Raw genomic sequence first — 15,334 nt, 5'->3', positions numbered from 1 at the left:
CTGCTCCACAATACGTGCGTATCAAGATTAATGATATAAATCCTGATAGAGATCTTACACTGTATTATAACTTACGATATTAGTATTATTGTAGGTATGCGTTCGAAAATATTATTAATTACTAAAATAGTATTGTAAATATTTTGAGAATGTTGTGTAATAACATTTTAATATTTATATTTTATATATTCTTAATCTACAGGATAAGAGGAAATTTTGAACAAAAATACCGTCGAAATGCATAATAAGGATATAAGCTATTATTTCTGCAATAAACCGTGCTTCAGATTAGTGATTACAGCGTGTATAGTGCTGTCACATCTGCAGATAACTTCGCCGACAATCGCCCCCAATATTTATAATGACAACTACGAAGAGACAGGTGCAGAAATTTACAATTACCAGTGTTTGCCGAAACGAGGTGAGAATTATTTTCAATACTCATTTTATCCTCTCATTTAAATAGGTATATTATTTGTGTCACTTTATTTGTTAGAATTAACAATATTAACATAACATGGATTTCAATTATTACACTATGGGCCAGCAATCTATTTTAATTTTATTTTTTGCAAGAATTCCAAAATTAATATTTTTAATATTTCAGTTTATCATCTTCGTACCAAAAATGATAAATTTGTGTCCCCTTATTAGGGTAGCCCCCATGTCACGGTAACCCAAAATTCGGTGCACGTGGTAGGAACCATATAAACGAACGCCCTAATACTTTTCGATATTTTGGGCTCGTTTTTCAACCAAATTGGATATATTTCAAATTTAATAAAGGTATGTCATAGTTCTATGCCCATAATACATAAATCAACGATTTCCTTAAATACTGATAAGCAATTAGATATTGCATTTCTTCTTCTGTTTGATGCTCTATTTTGAATTCATTTTTTTTTTGATTTTCCAAATCTGATTTCACATTTATAATTAGTGATTATAGGTCCACAAAACGTGCTCAACAAAAATTTTATTAAATAAAGTTTTTAACATGTTTACTTTTTTCTTTTAATATTTGTTTATTTCATAAACCAAAAATAAGCTTAGCCTTTATTATTACTGTTTATTACCTATAATATAGTACAAAAATAGCAAAAGATGAAGGCAAATTTAGGAGAATCAAAACGAAATGGGGTTCTCTTCTCATATTTGATGCAAGACGAATTTATCTTAGTACAAAATAGTAAATCTAGGAATTGTTAAGAAAAAACGACACACACGCACAAATTTTGTTAATTTTTGTGGAGAAAAAATAGAAAACTATGTACAGTAGGTTTGACTTACCTGTAGAAACAACACTTGCAATTATTTCCGTCAATCTCTCACATGCATCAACGTGCACGTAAAAAAAACTATAAAAACACCTTGGGGTAGATTCGTCATTTTAAAGTGGGACACATTCGGCCATACACAGATAGTGCTATATTATTTCCAGTGGGTTTAAATTGCTAATTCCATTGTATATATCTCAAATTAATCCTCACGATGTAGGTTAACAAGAAACAGTTCTAATGACAACCAATGAGATTTGACAACCAATGAGAATATAAAATACAAAAATAGAGCAAATTCGGTTGAAACGTGTCCAAAATTCTCAAAATACCGACTTGAATCGATAGTAATAATTTAAGCAAATTACAGCCAATTTGATTGAAAAACGTGTCAAAAATTCCCATATTGGAGTGTACCATGTTATGGAGTGTACCAACAAAATAGAATTTTGTATAGCGGAATTTGAAATATCTGTTTGTATAATACGAAATACAAAAATAATGAGAATATTTAAATTGTTGTTCGAATATATTTTACATTTGACATTAATACAAAAACATGAAGATTCTTACTGAGTGAATTTTACCACTAAAGGTCCACACTCAATATAATATACATCATGATTTTAATCATCAAACCTTCAGTGGGTCGTACTTACACGGTCAAACATTCAATAAATTGCTCATATTATGATACATTTTGTATGTCACTGCACAACTATCAAAAGATCTCTCTTAATTTGCTCTAATTTACAGAACTTTTATGTAACCGAATAACCATCCAGTAACAATTTGTGTAAATTATAATAACATTTATAAGGAACGTTTAAAAATGTCGACAGACGTTTAAAAAATAGAGAATATTGATGGAGGTCTGACACTGCATTAATGATACCAATAACAAAGAAAGTTGTTTGCCCATAGAATTAATATATATGGTAACTATGGAAATTCATTGGAATGCAATATATGTGTAGACAACTGCACACTTGTATATTTTCAGACCAAAGTCCGAATAGAGGCCGAAATTGATTCTGATTTTTATATTCAAGTGTTTTTTTTAACAATTCAGAGAAAACGTAGTTTGTTTCTAAGTCAGCAACAATCCACTAAAACTTTACATTTTAAATATTAATTGTTTATATCATTTTAATGATGAAAATAAAGCGAATTTTATTCCATATTTTGTTCGACAATTCATTGGTTTTCTTCAAGAGCTGTTTTTATTGATGTACTGACAAAATAAGAATTGTAATTTATTTTCAATATATTATTGAACGTATTCTTAACTAACTATATGTATTTTTCTTTTTGTTTATTATTTATTGAAATTTAAAATCGGGAATCCGCGACATAAATATACAGAAATAAATAATAAAATAAACAATATCACTGTTGAGGAATTAAATATATCACAGAATATATCTCTTAACTGAAGCTTAGTATTGTCTTTGTCTTCCTTTGTTCTTATTGATCTGTCAATTCGTTGTTCTATTCTTAGGGTTTCTAAAGCACTTTGACAGTTAATGAAGTCATCAGCTGCGCTAAATGGACAACCTATTTATTGTGCTATGGTATAGCTTTTGTTTTCGTTTTGTTTGATTTTTCTAAGATTCTGACATTTTTGAAGTCAGATGTGTGGCCAGATTCCTTTGTTTATGCCATTTTGATGTTATTTTACTCTCGCACTTAATACTTGTTTATACTTTTTTCGCACTTCTTGTTTTCGCTGCCAGGTTGTTTCATATGAAACATTGTTTTGTTTTCGTTTTTGTTCGTTAAAATATCGTTTGTAGTGTGTTGTTTTATCTGCGTGCTACTGTTGCTGTTATGTCTCTTATGATGTTTCTCAAGTTTTTAGTCTCCGTCGAGTTTGGTATGTAAGGTACACTGATAACATTGATGGTTTTGGTTGGTTTGTTTTTAAATTATTCTATTTATATATTAAGTCGTAGGGGATAGCTATTTTCTTCAGGTAATTTATGATGTGTCCTGCTGATGTATCTATTGAGTACCATTTTGTTTCTTATTTTTTCGAATATATTTGTTGTCGTTCCTTATAATTAACATGTCTAAATTTCATTGCCATTGTCTGTGAATGTAATAATTGTATTCTCCTCGATTTCTCGTATAAAATTGTTGGTGTCTTCTAAAATTGCTAAAAAAATATATTTCTATTTGTCATTGTTGTAGATGTTCTGCTTGAATTTTCATAATAATTACCTGGCCAAAAAAGATAAAATAAAAAATTAATTAAATATTTATTGATGGGTATGACAAAATATATACAAAATATTAATATCACATAAAACATACAGGGAAGATATATTTTACCCAATGACACCAATTAGGTTAAACTAATGTTAATTCCAATTTCAAATGCCATTATATTGTTTGTGTGACCCGTTTGTATAATCATATTGATTTAGCTCTACCTTCAATCAACATAAGTGTGAACATCGTTAATATTCATCAAGTGTTACTCTAATACAGGCACATTGGTCGTACAATTAACTGAATGTACAATAATTATACATGTAATAAAATCAAGTCTGACTACATAATTTTCAGCCGTTAAAAATTCGAAAAAACACATATTTGTTATAAACGACGTACACTTTAACTACTTTTGCCAAACTAGTAAAGAAGTAAACTAAAAAATAACACCAACACTTTATAGATACCACATTCCATCTATAATATAGAATCCATATAATCCAAAAACTGTTGGAAAACTTAATGATTTACTAGTCATATTAGGAGAAAAATTACAAATTTAATTTATAATATAACCCACGTTTTGCACACTTAAATAGACATTTATGACAAAAATTTGTGTAGAACAAATTACTCAAATATCTCTGTAATCGTATTCTTTCAATATATACTGTCTTTAAGAAAAATTTTTTTCAATTCGAAATGTTACTGAATTGAAAAAAAGTTAAGTGTTAATCGATTGTACGACCCTTTTGTTATGTAGCTTTTCGTGGAACTTATAAAAATGTATGTATTTTCCCCGTTTCGGATTTTTCAGTAATTAAATGCATAATTAAGTCATAGAAACCGTAAAGACTTGCCAAAATGCATTTTGGGAAAAGAGTTTATGAAAACTATGTATGCAGGGGTTGGGTAGAACATCTTCTAATTGGGTTCACATTTTGACTTAGCCCCTATATAAGGGCACTTCCGAATTTCTGTATTTTGAATCTCCGCGAACAAGCAAAAACGTCGTTAAGCGCCTTTGCTTATTTGATTCGGAACAAGTTGAGTTTAAGGGCTCATCCCGGATTTCTGAAATACCATAGGTAGATCTCGTCCTCCTGATCACGAAAATATATAACTTTTATGGGGAAGTCCATTCTTCTCGAGATATGGGCCTTAGAAGTTCCGAAAATTAATATTCTTATAACTTCGCCAATTAAAGGCCAATGAAGGAAATATTGGTATGGTTGTAATGCTTAAACAATATACTATCATGTTAAATTAATTTTAGTTAAAAATGTCACACATAGACGGCCTTCGACCGGGGATTTAAGACTTTCTCCTATGGACAGGTGGTACTAATACCTTTTTAAAATCATATTTTTTCCAAGTAGCCTGCCTTCGGCCGGTGATTTGAGTCTTTCACCTATAGACTGATGCAAATATGGGTTACGCGATCCCAATTCCTTTTTTTTAAATTTTACTTTTTCCTAATAGACGGCCTTCGGTCGGGAATTTAAGACTTTCTCCTATGGACAGGCGCAAATTTCGGATACGCGATCCCAATTCCTTTTTAAAATTATATTTTTTCCAAATAGCCGGCCATCGGCCGGGGATTTTAAACTTTCTTCTATGGACATGTGCAAATTTCGGCTACGCGATCCCAATTCCTTTTTAAAAAAGTACTTGGTTCCAAATAGCGGTCCTTCGGCCGGGGATTTAAGACTTTATTTTATGGACAGGTGCAAATTTCGGCTACGCGATTTCAATTCCTTCTTAATATTATATTTTTTCCTAATAGCCGGACTTCGGCCGGAGATTAAAAGCTTCCTCCCATGAACAGGTACTAAATTCGGCTACGTGATCAAAATTTCCTTTTATATTATTATATTTTTTTTCAAAACAAAAGGTTACAAAAAATATAACAAAATAAAAAAATATAAATATAACAAAAATTTAAATAATATCACAAAAAATTAAATGTATATAAATCAATTTAACAATGTTTTAACATTCCTCCCCTTTGAAGGAATAACTTCCTCTCCGGAATCGGATTCCTCCTCAGAATGCGATTCCACCATAGAGGTTTCAGAAGAACCCATTCTGAATTCCGCTGTAGGATTTGTTTTATCCAGAAAGAGACTCCCTAAATGGCGCCACAAACCCTCTATAGTATTAGTATGCTCTCCATTTTCAGGATTTACAAAATGGAGCGAATGATTCACCTTATGGTGGATATAGCCTTCTTTGTCCAATGTGTCGTACGCCTAAATATCAAAAATATATATTTTACTATGGTTAAGTCTATAAATATTTCATACTTACCCTCCAATAGTCGGAAATTATTGAGGGGCAATAGGGTTTCCTTCGAACGGTCTTCTACGGGGACAAAAAACATTTATTGGTTCCCCGTTCAACACCGCCGAAAACCCATTGCCCTTCAACATAATGACTTTCTTGGAATGATAGTCTATTTCGACTACCTTTCCTGGGCCGCCAATCTCAATCTGGACCTGGTCATCGGCCCCGGAAACTTTTCTGACACCTAAAAGAAACAAATTGTACAATAAAAACTCATGGACAAATAATACTCTACTTACCTCCAAATCCAACCATCACCACCTGCACATGGTCTTAATTCTAAATGATGTCCCTTGGTACATTTAAGAATCCCAGGGTGTTACGCGCGGTATAATTTATTTATGTAAATTTATAAATTTATCTTAAGTGACCACTAGTTACTCGGGTACGCTTGCCTTTAGCACAACCTAGCTGGTCGGAAATGGGTGGATTCTTTAGTAACTTGAAGATGCACAATCCACCGTAATGCAAAAATCGTACCCGTCTTGATTTATAATTCTGCGCAACATTCTCAACCTCGGCACTGCAAAGATATCGTACAGGCCTGACTATCCCACCCGACCTTGCTGTAGCGGTCAAATCAACTCACGATGTTACCTACAGCCCTTTACTCTAATGCTAATGGTCGTTTAACATTTACATATTTCACCTCTTGTTATTGTCCGTCCGTCTTGTTCAATCTATGTTCACATATTTCATTTCTATTCTTATTTCTAATGTTAGTTCACTTATCAGCCTATTGCTTAACCTACTTCTTATTCACAATTCTTTTCTTGCATTGCTCATGGTGATTCAAATTCTCACTTAAAAATAATTTTACTACATACTTACAAATAACATATGTATACTACGGCTGCTAAACCTCTGCTAGTGTACTGGCTACTGCTGTGTTGTTAACTCTTGCAGTGATAAACTGTTATACGGCAATTCTCAGAAGTTTTATGGACTGCCGATAGAAGATTTCATGACGAAGCTCGACCCGATGACATTTCGTTATTTCCGCTTAATGAACGTATATTTTATTCGCTCTTCTAGATTGTGTTTGGGTGTATTATAACGATGACCCCTTTTTAATACTTTAATAGATTTTTAATTCGACAACATGCTGCCAACTCCGTAATTGTGAATTATCCAAACTGTACCATAATTTTGTTTTGTCTCGTCCTATTTCACATCAACAGCCTGATAGATCATAGATCATCAACAGCTGATAGATCATTTCTCCGTTTAGCCAACACTGATGTTGTGTCATGAGAACACTCTTATTCGTAATATTAACGGAATACATAACATTTAAAATTTCAACTCATATATTTTGTACTGTACACAAAAATTACAATTTTTACGAAAAATTTTTTTTATTTAATATAAAACATTAACTAATATAATCCGCAACACATTTAAGAATCCCAGGGTAGGTAACAATTTCCTTACAATTGAAATTGTTAAAGGACCATCGCGCTTGAAATTTCTATGAAATGACGCACCCTTTTATTATAAAATGGCGCAAATCATGACGTCAAATAATAATTTAAATTATTGTTTATTCAAATTCGTAAAGAAAAACTCAAACTAAAATCTAGCAACGTATGCATCATTAGCATTAATTGGTTGTAGTCTAAAATTGCTATCAACAATAAAACTTCGTAGCACATAAAAACTACAATAATTTACAACTACGCATAAAATGCAACAAGTAAAAACACAACATAAAATCAGTGAACATGTTTTATTTTAGTCAATAAATATATATATATAATAACTAAATATATATAAATGCAGTGAAATATTGTGAATAGTTGTGTCTACCTATGCTATAATACGCATATTACCTCAAACGCCTCATAAATACCAATGTAACATGCATATACATTTTTAGAACTTTCAAGGCCTATATCTCGGGAAGTATGGACTTCCCCCATAAAAGTCATATATTTTCGTAATCTGGAGGACGAGGTGCATAATATTCAACAAAATATTGTGTAATGTATATAAATGCTTTAATTTAAGCAATAATAATCTTCAAAAGTTTCACAAGAATAGGTTAAAATTAAACGCATAATGTTGCAAATCCACTCTTTTAAAGCAAAAATTGTGTAGGGTTCAAGAAGAAGGTCGACAAACTGCAAAAGCAGAAGCAATTATTCAATTTGACATTTTTTGGACATCAAAAATGGCATTTTAATGTACTGGCCTATGATATTTCACATGGTCTTTCTATTTGACAATTTCTAAAAAGTTTGGTTTTGAATATACAAAAAAATTAAGGAGCATTTTGAAACATACAGAGACGAGTTTAATACGTTTTTAACATTGAGAAAAAAGTGCCAATGGTACTACTGCTTTATAAAGATTTTATTAAGGTGAATAAGGTACTGCTCTAATCTTAGCACCCATTTAATTACTATACTAACGATCAGACTTTTTGTTTTAGGTTTTGAACAACAATAGAGGAAAGTAAATCGACCATCTCATGGGAAACCTTAATTTGTATGTTACATATATCTGTATATACAATCACCCACAGATCATGAGGGATAATGAATTTCACATCTGTGATTGGAAGGCTAAATTACGTGTATGGAACCAAAATTGATTTAGTCTCATTATTGTTACAACTACTTTTTATTATATTTTTAATATTGAATGTCCTAAAGATATATGACAAACTTGTGATATTTTTAAATTTTGCCTTGCAGTGTTAAAGGCCTAAAATATATATATATATATATATACATAAATAATTTAAAGAAAATTAAAAATCTCTTGAAAAGTCTTGAACATTAATATTTTATAAAAAATCCATTTGTTGTACGTTTACTTTAAAATAGAATTAAAAAAGTATATATAAATATTTGAAGTTTTTTGGCCTTAATTTAAATGTAATATGTATTTTTTATATGTATTAACATATTTTTCATTAAATCAACAAAGCATTTAATTGAATACAACTACAAACTGCGCATAAATGTGCTTAATTTTGATGAATGCTGTTGAAAATCGCAGCAAAAAATGTGTAATGTTTTAAACACTTTCGGCGTTTAATTTTATAAAATTACTACTCTTTATGCGGCATCTTATTGCCTATCATTATTATTGTGATTTTGGACCAAAATAATTTAGAGTGTAGTTAAATATATTCCAAACTATTTAAATACATATATACTAAAGTCAGGTGTAACAAACGGGGTTCTCAAGCATGATATTAGAAAATGCTTCAAATAGATTTCAACATTGAGATGCACAGACTTACGCTAATTATAAATAAGCGCTTGCAACGCTATCCTACGGTATTACAGAAAGAATGAAAATGAAATTATTTTGTGTTTCAAGTTATTCTGAATTATAAAATATAATATATTTTCTTACTGTTGTTTAAGTGAAATAATATATCTACTAGAATAAATCGTTTTTTAGTATTTTAAAGAGATACAAAGAGATATAAGATATCACTTGGTATAATAGCACTTTAATAATCCACGTCTGCGTATGAACATTTAAACATTTCGTATAACATACGAATTATCAACACACGTACTTTTGGCACAGGCAACGTCAATGTCTACTAATTGTTTACTTACTTAGTAATGCGTGTAATGCTCTCCGAATTTATTTGAGTTATTCTTCTATTTAATTCTAGTTGACTCGTTATTTGCTTCCAATACGTACGGAATCGGCTTACAAGTGACATCATGGCCGTCGCATCAACTCATATCTCGAATATTTGCTTTATTTCTACGCGAGGTTCTCAACTATGAGAATGTGTACTTATTCCCAGTTATGTTCAATGGAAATCCCAATGATGTCAACTATGAAGCGATGAAGCTCACCCATATTATGGACTTGATCAAGTATGTATCCCGGGGCATGCTCATCCTAAAAAATTGTTATTGTTTTCTATTTTTTTCTTAGTAATCCCAAAATTCTTATGATGAATGTAGGTCTATGGACACCAGTTGGAGGACATTCGGTTATACCGCAAAACGTCCATGCTGCCGGTACCTCAATGTTTCCTGGGCGATTTGGGTGGTTTGCTTCGCCAGTTCACAGTAATATATCGGGCCCATCGTTGGACTATTCAATTTTTCTCAATTACACAAATCCCCAGTATAAACAATTTGTATTGGATGAAGGAGAATTGCGCCACTTATTGCAGGATAGCGGGTAAGCATTGTCATATTGTAAGCTTCCATACAATCAGAGATACGAGTTTGTTTATTTTTGCAGATCCGAATACTTTCAAAGCCGACTCTGCAAAGAGATCCGATGTGCTATTCTCTTGGCCGAAAACAAAAACGACACGTCCTTTGTTCAACACCAAATCGAGGAAATGAATGCGTACCTCAATATCGTCTGGCTTGGACCACGTTTTCGATCCGAACTTGATCGATTAAATTTTCGCTATAGATCAGACTCCGATAAACGATTTCTGATTTTGCATTGGACTCCATCTGACATAATATACAATGCGAGACCAGCATATGAGTATATTACGCTGCCACTGTGCGAGGACGCCCGTTCGCTATATCTATCATATTGCAAATATGAGTTGACACCAGTTATAAAATATTATGCCAAAGGTGTTGAAAAAGACGAACGATTGATGTTTGCTCTACGTTATTTTTGGATTTCTGTGGCAGATATGGATTATCTTTACAATGAATTAAAGGAGCAACGAAATTTCAGTCATGAAGGTTTTGAAATGTACGATAAGATAGCTTGCAAATGGATGCAAAAGCAAAACTTTGAGAAAAGTACATGGATTTTGAGGAAACGCAAAACATTGTCGGTCGGTGGCATATTTCCGATCTTAGAAAACAGTCGGGGACATCAAAATCTCATTCAGGCTGTGCGAAGAGCCGCAAATGTAATCAATGACAGTACCATAATTCTCCCCCACTACAATTTTCGTGTCCTGGAGAATGATGGCGAGTGCAAGGCGGACATAGTAATGAGGACCTTCATTCATTACTTCAACGACCCAGATGTTATTGGTGTTTTGGGTCCAGCATGTAGTGAGACGGTTGAACCCATAGCCGGTATATCGCGGCACACCAATATGGCAGTAATTTCATATTCAGCTGAGGGCGCCTCATTTCTCGATCGAGAAGCCTATCCCTTTTTCTTCCGCACAATTGGTTCAAATAGACAGTACGAAGATCTCTATATTAGTTTTATGAAAGAATTTGGTTGGAAGCGTGTTGCCGCCATTACCGAAGACGGTCAGAAGTACACCGAATATATTTCACATATGGAAACAACATTGAAAAATAATAATTTTGAACTTATTGCAAATAAAAAGTTTTTGAATGATGTTAATTCGCAGCAAATGAAGAAGGTGAGTTATAACTTCAATACACGAATACGCTGTTTGAAAAATATATTTCGATAAAGAGTAAGATATGTATCATGTATGGCCAATACTACTGATACGTTTACTTCATTACATATTAAAGTAATTTACTATATACAAAAAAGTAAGAGACGTATGTTTGGATAATTCGAATCAATTCTTACTAATATATACAGTATTTTTCGGTTAATTGCACATCAAAATTTGCACAAATTTTTATTCAATTAACCGAGGAACCAATTATCCAAACCCGCTTAATTGAATAGTTTGTTCAATTACAGTAATCACGTATAATTTGAACTACTAATGATTTAAAAAAATCAATGTCAAATACAAATTACGCTTTCTCGCAGTTTTTCCTTAGCAATAAACATATGTTTTGAATTAAATTATGTCAAATATGTATGTAAAAAATTACAGATTATTTGTCAATTATTATTATGCAATTAACCGGTGAAAAGTAAAAGGAAATTTATTTTTGATGACATGAATTTTGAACCAATTAAGCGGGAAAATCAATTGACAGGGTTTAATTATCCAAGAAAATTTACATGTATTTTCCTACGAAATATTTTTTGCTTCATCATGTGGTTCAATTAAGCGTGGAAACCAATTAACCGTAGGGTCAATTAACCGAAAAATACTGTGTAATGTAATATGTACTATTCACATTTTATATAATTTTTGAAATAATTTTTTCTGTCCGAAGAACCATAAAAACATTGCAAAGTACATAGAATTGGGTTGCAATTTTTTTCTTTCTACTTCAGAAAATCCCCTCTTTTGGATTCTGCTCGATTTAACGGATTGTAAATTGTCTTTCGTATAGATGAAAACATTCCCGACAATAGGATAACACTTTTCCTCAACTAGCGGTTTTAATATATCACTGAATTACATCATAAGATAACCTTTGGCCTGACATGTTTTTCAAAAATGAAAAGTTGTTTTCATACTGGTGAAACAGAGCATATTTGTTTTTGTTGCACTGTTCTTCTATTTTGAACTAAAATTCAATTTGGTTGACTCAAACTTTATTAAGCGCAGCACACAATTATGATAAATTACAAATAAAAAGTTGAAACAATTTGTGAAGACGATATCATGTGAATACAATATCGGATTTCATCTTTGGTTTCATTTCCAGTAACACTTACTCAGTAAACTCTATTTGAAAGAGTAAACCGTTTTATTGTCTTGCAATAATACCGAGAAAAGTAAACAGATAACATCCAGTAAGATTTTTCAAAATATCATGTAATTTCACCTTAAAGTGTTTACTGTTTAGACTTCTCTCTCTCTATATATATATAAATTACGTGTATGTTCGTGATCTCTAAACTCAAAAACTACTACACCTATTATGACCAAACTTTATGTACATGCTCTATTGGGCGTGAGGAATGTTTATGTGTAAATTGAAGTTTGTTCGACAGATGGCGCAACATTCTGCTTCAGTAATAGGTATTTGAACAATGAATTTGTAAAGGAACCGGACTTGCAATAATGCAAAGCAAAACAACGTTTGCCGGGTCAGCTAGTTAAGGAATAAAATTCACAAAATATCAATTTTTTTTTTACTTTGGTCACAAATTAATGGCTGATTGAAATACATTGAATTGCTTTTGTTAAATCTTACTAGAAGAAATTATTTTTTTAAATAAGAATTGTCTGTGAAAATTGTAGACTCTAGAAATTTTTGTTAAATTTTTATTTCAGCACCTGGAAGATTTAAAGCAGAGACATGCCCGAATTATAATCGCAGATATTCACAACAAATACGCGGCTATGTTATTGTGCGAAGCTTTCAAGCTAGAGGTAAAAAATGTCGATGCCAGTAAATATATTATAATACACAATTCGTTCTTTCAGATGACAGCGTATCAGGGATATGTCTGGTTTCTACCATCGTGGCTCTCGAAAGACTTAAACTCGCTGGTTATTGAGGGTAATATTAATTGCACAATTGCGGAATTGGAAAAGGTTAGCTCCGGTTGCAATCCGATTGAGTCCCAAGTCTAATTTTGAGTTTATATTTGTTTAGGTTTTCGAAGGTCATTTTAGTATTACCCACTTACCTTTCGGAAATAATGACACTATGATGCAAGAAAATATTACAATTAAGAACTGGATAGATTCATACAGCAGCAATGTGAAGGACATTTCCCAGTATACGGCATTCGCGTATGACGCTGTTTGGGTATACGCCAAGGCAGTGGATACAATTCTAAGCGAGAACAACGGTGTGGTGGATTCTTTCAAATCAAAACAAATGGTGAAGCGTCTGGTAGATATTATTTGGGAAACGGATTTTCATGGACTCTCTGGAAGAGTGAGGTTTGGTGAAGGCGGGTCGAGAATAACGGATTTAATTGTAACCCAATGGCGTAAAAATCAAACATTCGTAGTTGGAAAGTATACACCAAAAGTGATTGGTAGCGGAAGGAATTTAAGAACTAATGGTGGCGATTTAAATATTGGCATGGCTCGCATTGTCTGGTTATCAGATACTAAGCCACCAAGTGACGGGACATTTGATTGCACTTTTTCGTCACTGGCAAAGATGATGCACGTGGATTGCGAAAAGGCTAATGTGCTATTTACGACCTTTGTTTGTATGGCGGCGGTAATAATAGTTTCAACGGTTTCATTTCTCTTCTGGAAACGCCGATATGACAGAAAACTAAAAGAATCGGCGAGGATCATGAAGAATTTTGGTATTGATTTGCTGTCTCCATCGAACAGTAGCGCAAACACTTTGGACAAATGGGAGGTACCAAAAGAAAACGTTGTCATCAATCGAAAATTAGGTGATGGAGCATTTGGCACAGTTTACGGTGGCGAAGCTCTAATTCCCGCTGAAGGTTGGACTGCAGTGGCTGTTAAGACGCTCAAAACAGGAGCGTCTACTGAGGATCGACTGGACTTTTTATCCGAAGCTCAGGCGATGAAGCTCTTCAATCATAAAAACATTGTAAAACTATTGGGAGTTTGCCTTCAATCGGAGCCAATCTATACTATTATGGAATTCATGCTTTATGGAGATCTGAAGACTTATCTTTTGGCTCGCCGTCACTTGGTCAATGAACAAATTAGCGACGACTCCGACATTTCATCGAAGCGTCTTACTAGGTACGCCTTAGATGTGGCAAAAGGTCTAGCTTATTTGGCACAACAGAAATACGTTCACCGCGACATTGCCTGTCGCAATTGTCTGGTTAGCGCCCAGAGAACTGTTAAAATAGGAGATTTTGGCATGGCACGACCAACATATGAGAGCGATTACTACCGGTTTAATCGAAAGGGAATGTTGCCTGTTCGCTGGATGGCACCAGAAGCTTTAGCCCTCGGCATGTTCACCCCTGCGTCCGATGTTTGGGCTTTCGGGGTTGTACTTTTCGAAATCATTACATTCGCTTCAGTTCCTTATCAGGGACTGACAAATAATCAGGTTCTGGAATATGTCAAAAATGGCAATACACTACAAGTGCCGGTCGGCATAAAACCTCAGTTAGAAGCTCTGATAAATGCATGTTGGAATCGGGACCCCAAGAAAAGGCCAACTGCGTCTGACATTATAGAATACATATCGAAATATCCAAGTCTTCTAACTGCATGTTTGGATTTCCCTAGTGCCTCAGTTGAAATGCCCGAGACTGAATGTGACGAATTTGAGCTACTATCGAATGTTCTTAGATGTTCGCCGCCAGCTAATGACTCTGATTTAGACGTTGTCGCCCAAACCTCGTTAGCTGATAGATTCGTAGCTACTAACAACGAGAGAAATGCCTCCCAGCCGATAAACATCGGCATGGACCAAATCAACCAGGCAGCGACTTCCGAGCAGTATGCTTCGCTAACACCAACGACGCCAGATGGCTACAGTATTATGTCACCACTTCTCAATCAATCAACCAAAACGGTTATTCAAGAAATTCAATTTTAAGAGTATGCAGAAAATAGTCTTGAAATATAAATTTGTATTTAGGTGTCTCACCAAACATATAACCAGCCATCTTAGTAACTTCATTTACTCACACTTAACGCTCTCATACTAAGGGTCAATACCCTGCAACCATAGACAAATGAAGGAATAGACACCAAAATGCTCTCACCAACGCTCTCTCAAATTGAGTTAGCT

The 15,334-nt window shown here is 33.3% G+C and overlaps 1 protein-coding gene across 1 annotated transcript; it reads left to right on the top strand.

Annotated features, from left to right (window-relative positions):
• The first annotated feature begins 237 nt into the window (after nt 1-237).
• LOC133336042 (atrial natriuretic peptide receptor 1-like) lies at nt 238-15,139 on the top strand. Its single transcript, XM_061544337.1, has 7 exons — nt 238-421; nt 9,481-9,691; nt 9,753-10,004; nt 10,068-11,178; nt 12,913-13,011; nt 13,066-13,176; nt 13,238-15,139. Exons 1-7 carry the CDS (start codon nt 238-240, stop codon nt 15,137-15,139), a joined length of 3,870 nt encoding a protein of 1,289 aa, XP_061400321.1.
• Nucleotides 15,140-15,334: the final 195 nt, after the last annotated feature.

This window comes from Musca vetustissima, unplaced genomic scaffold (assembly GCF_032173495.1).
Source record: "Musca vetustissima isolate MV318-11 ecotype Yass unplaced genomic scaffold, APGP_CSIRO_Mvet_v1 utg5125, whole genome shotgun sequence".
Classification (NCBI taxonomy): domain Eukaryota; kingdom Metazoa; phylum Arthropoda; class Insecta; order Diptera; family Muscidae; genus Musca; species Musca vetustissima.
Note: the sequence above shows the minus strand (reverse complement) of the source record. Positions and strands in the feature narration are given on the sequence as shown.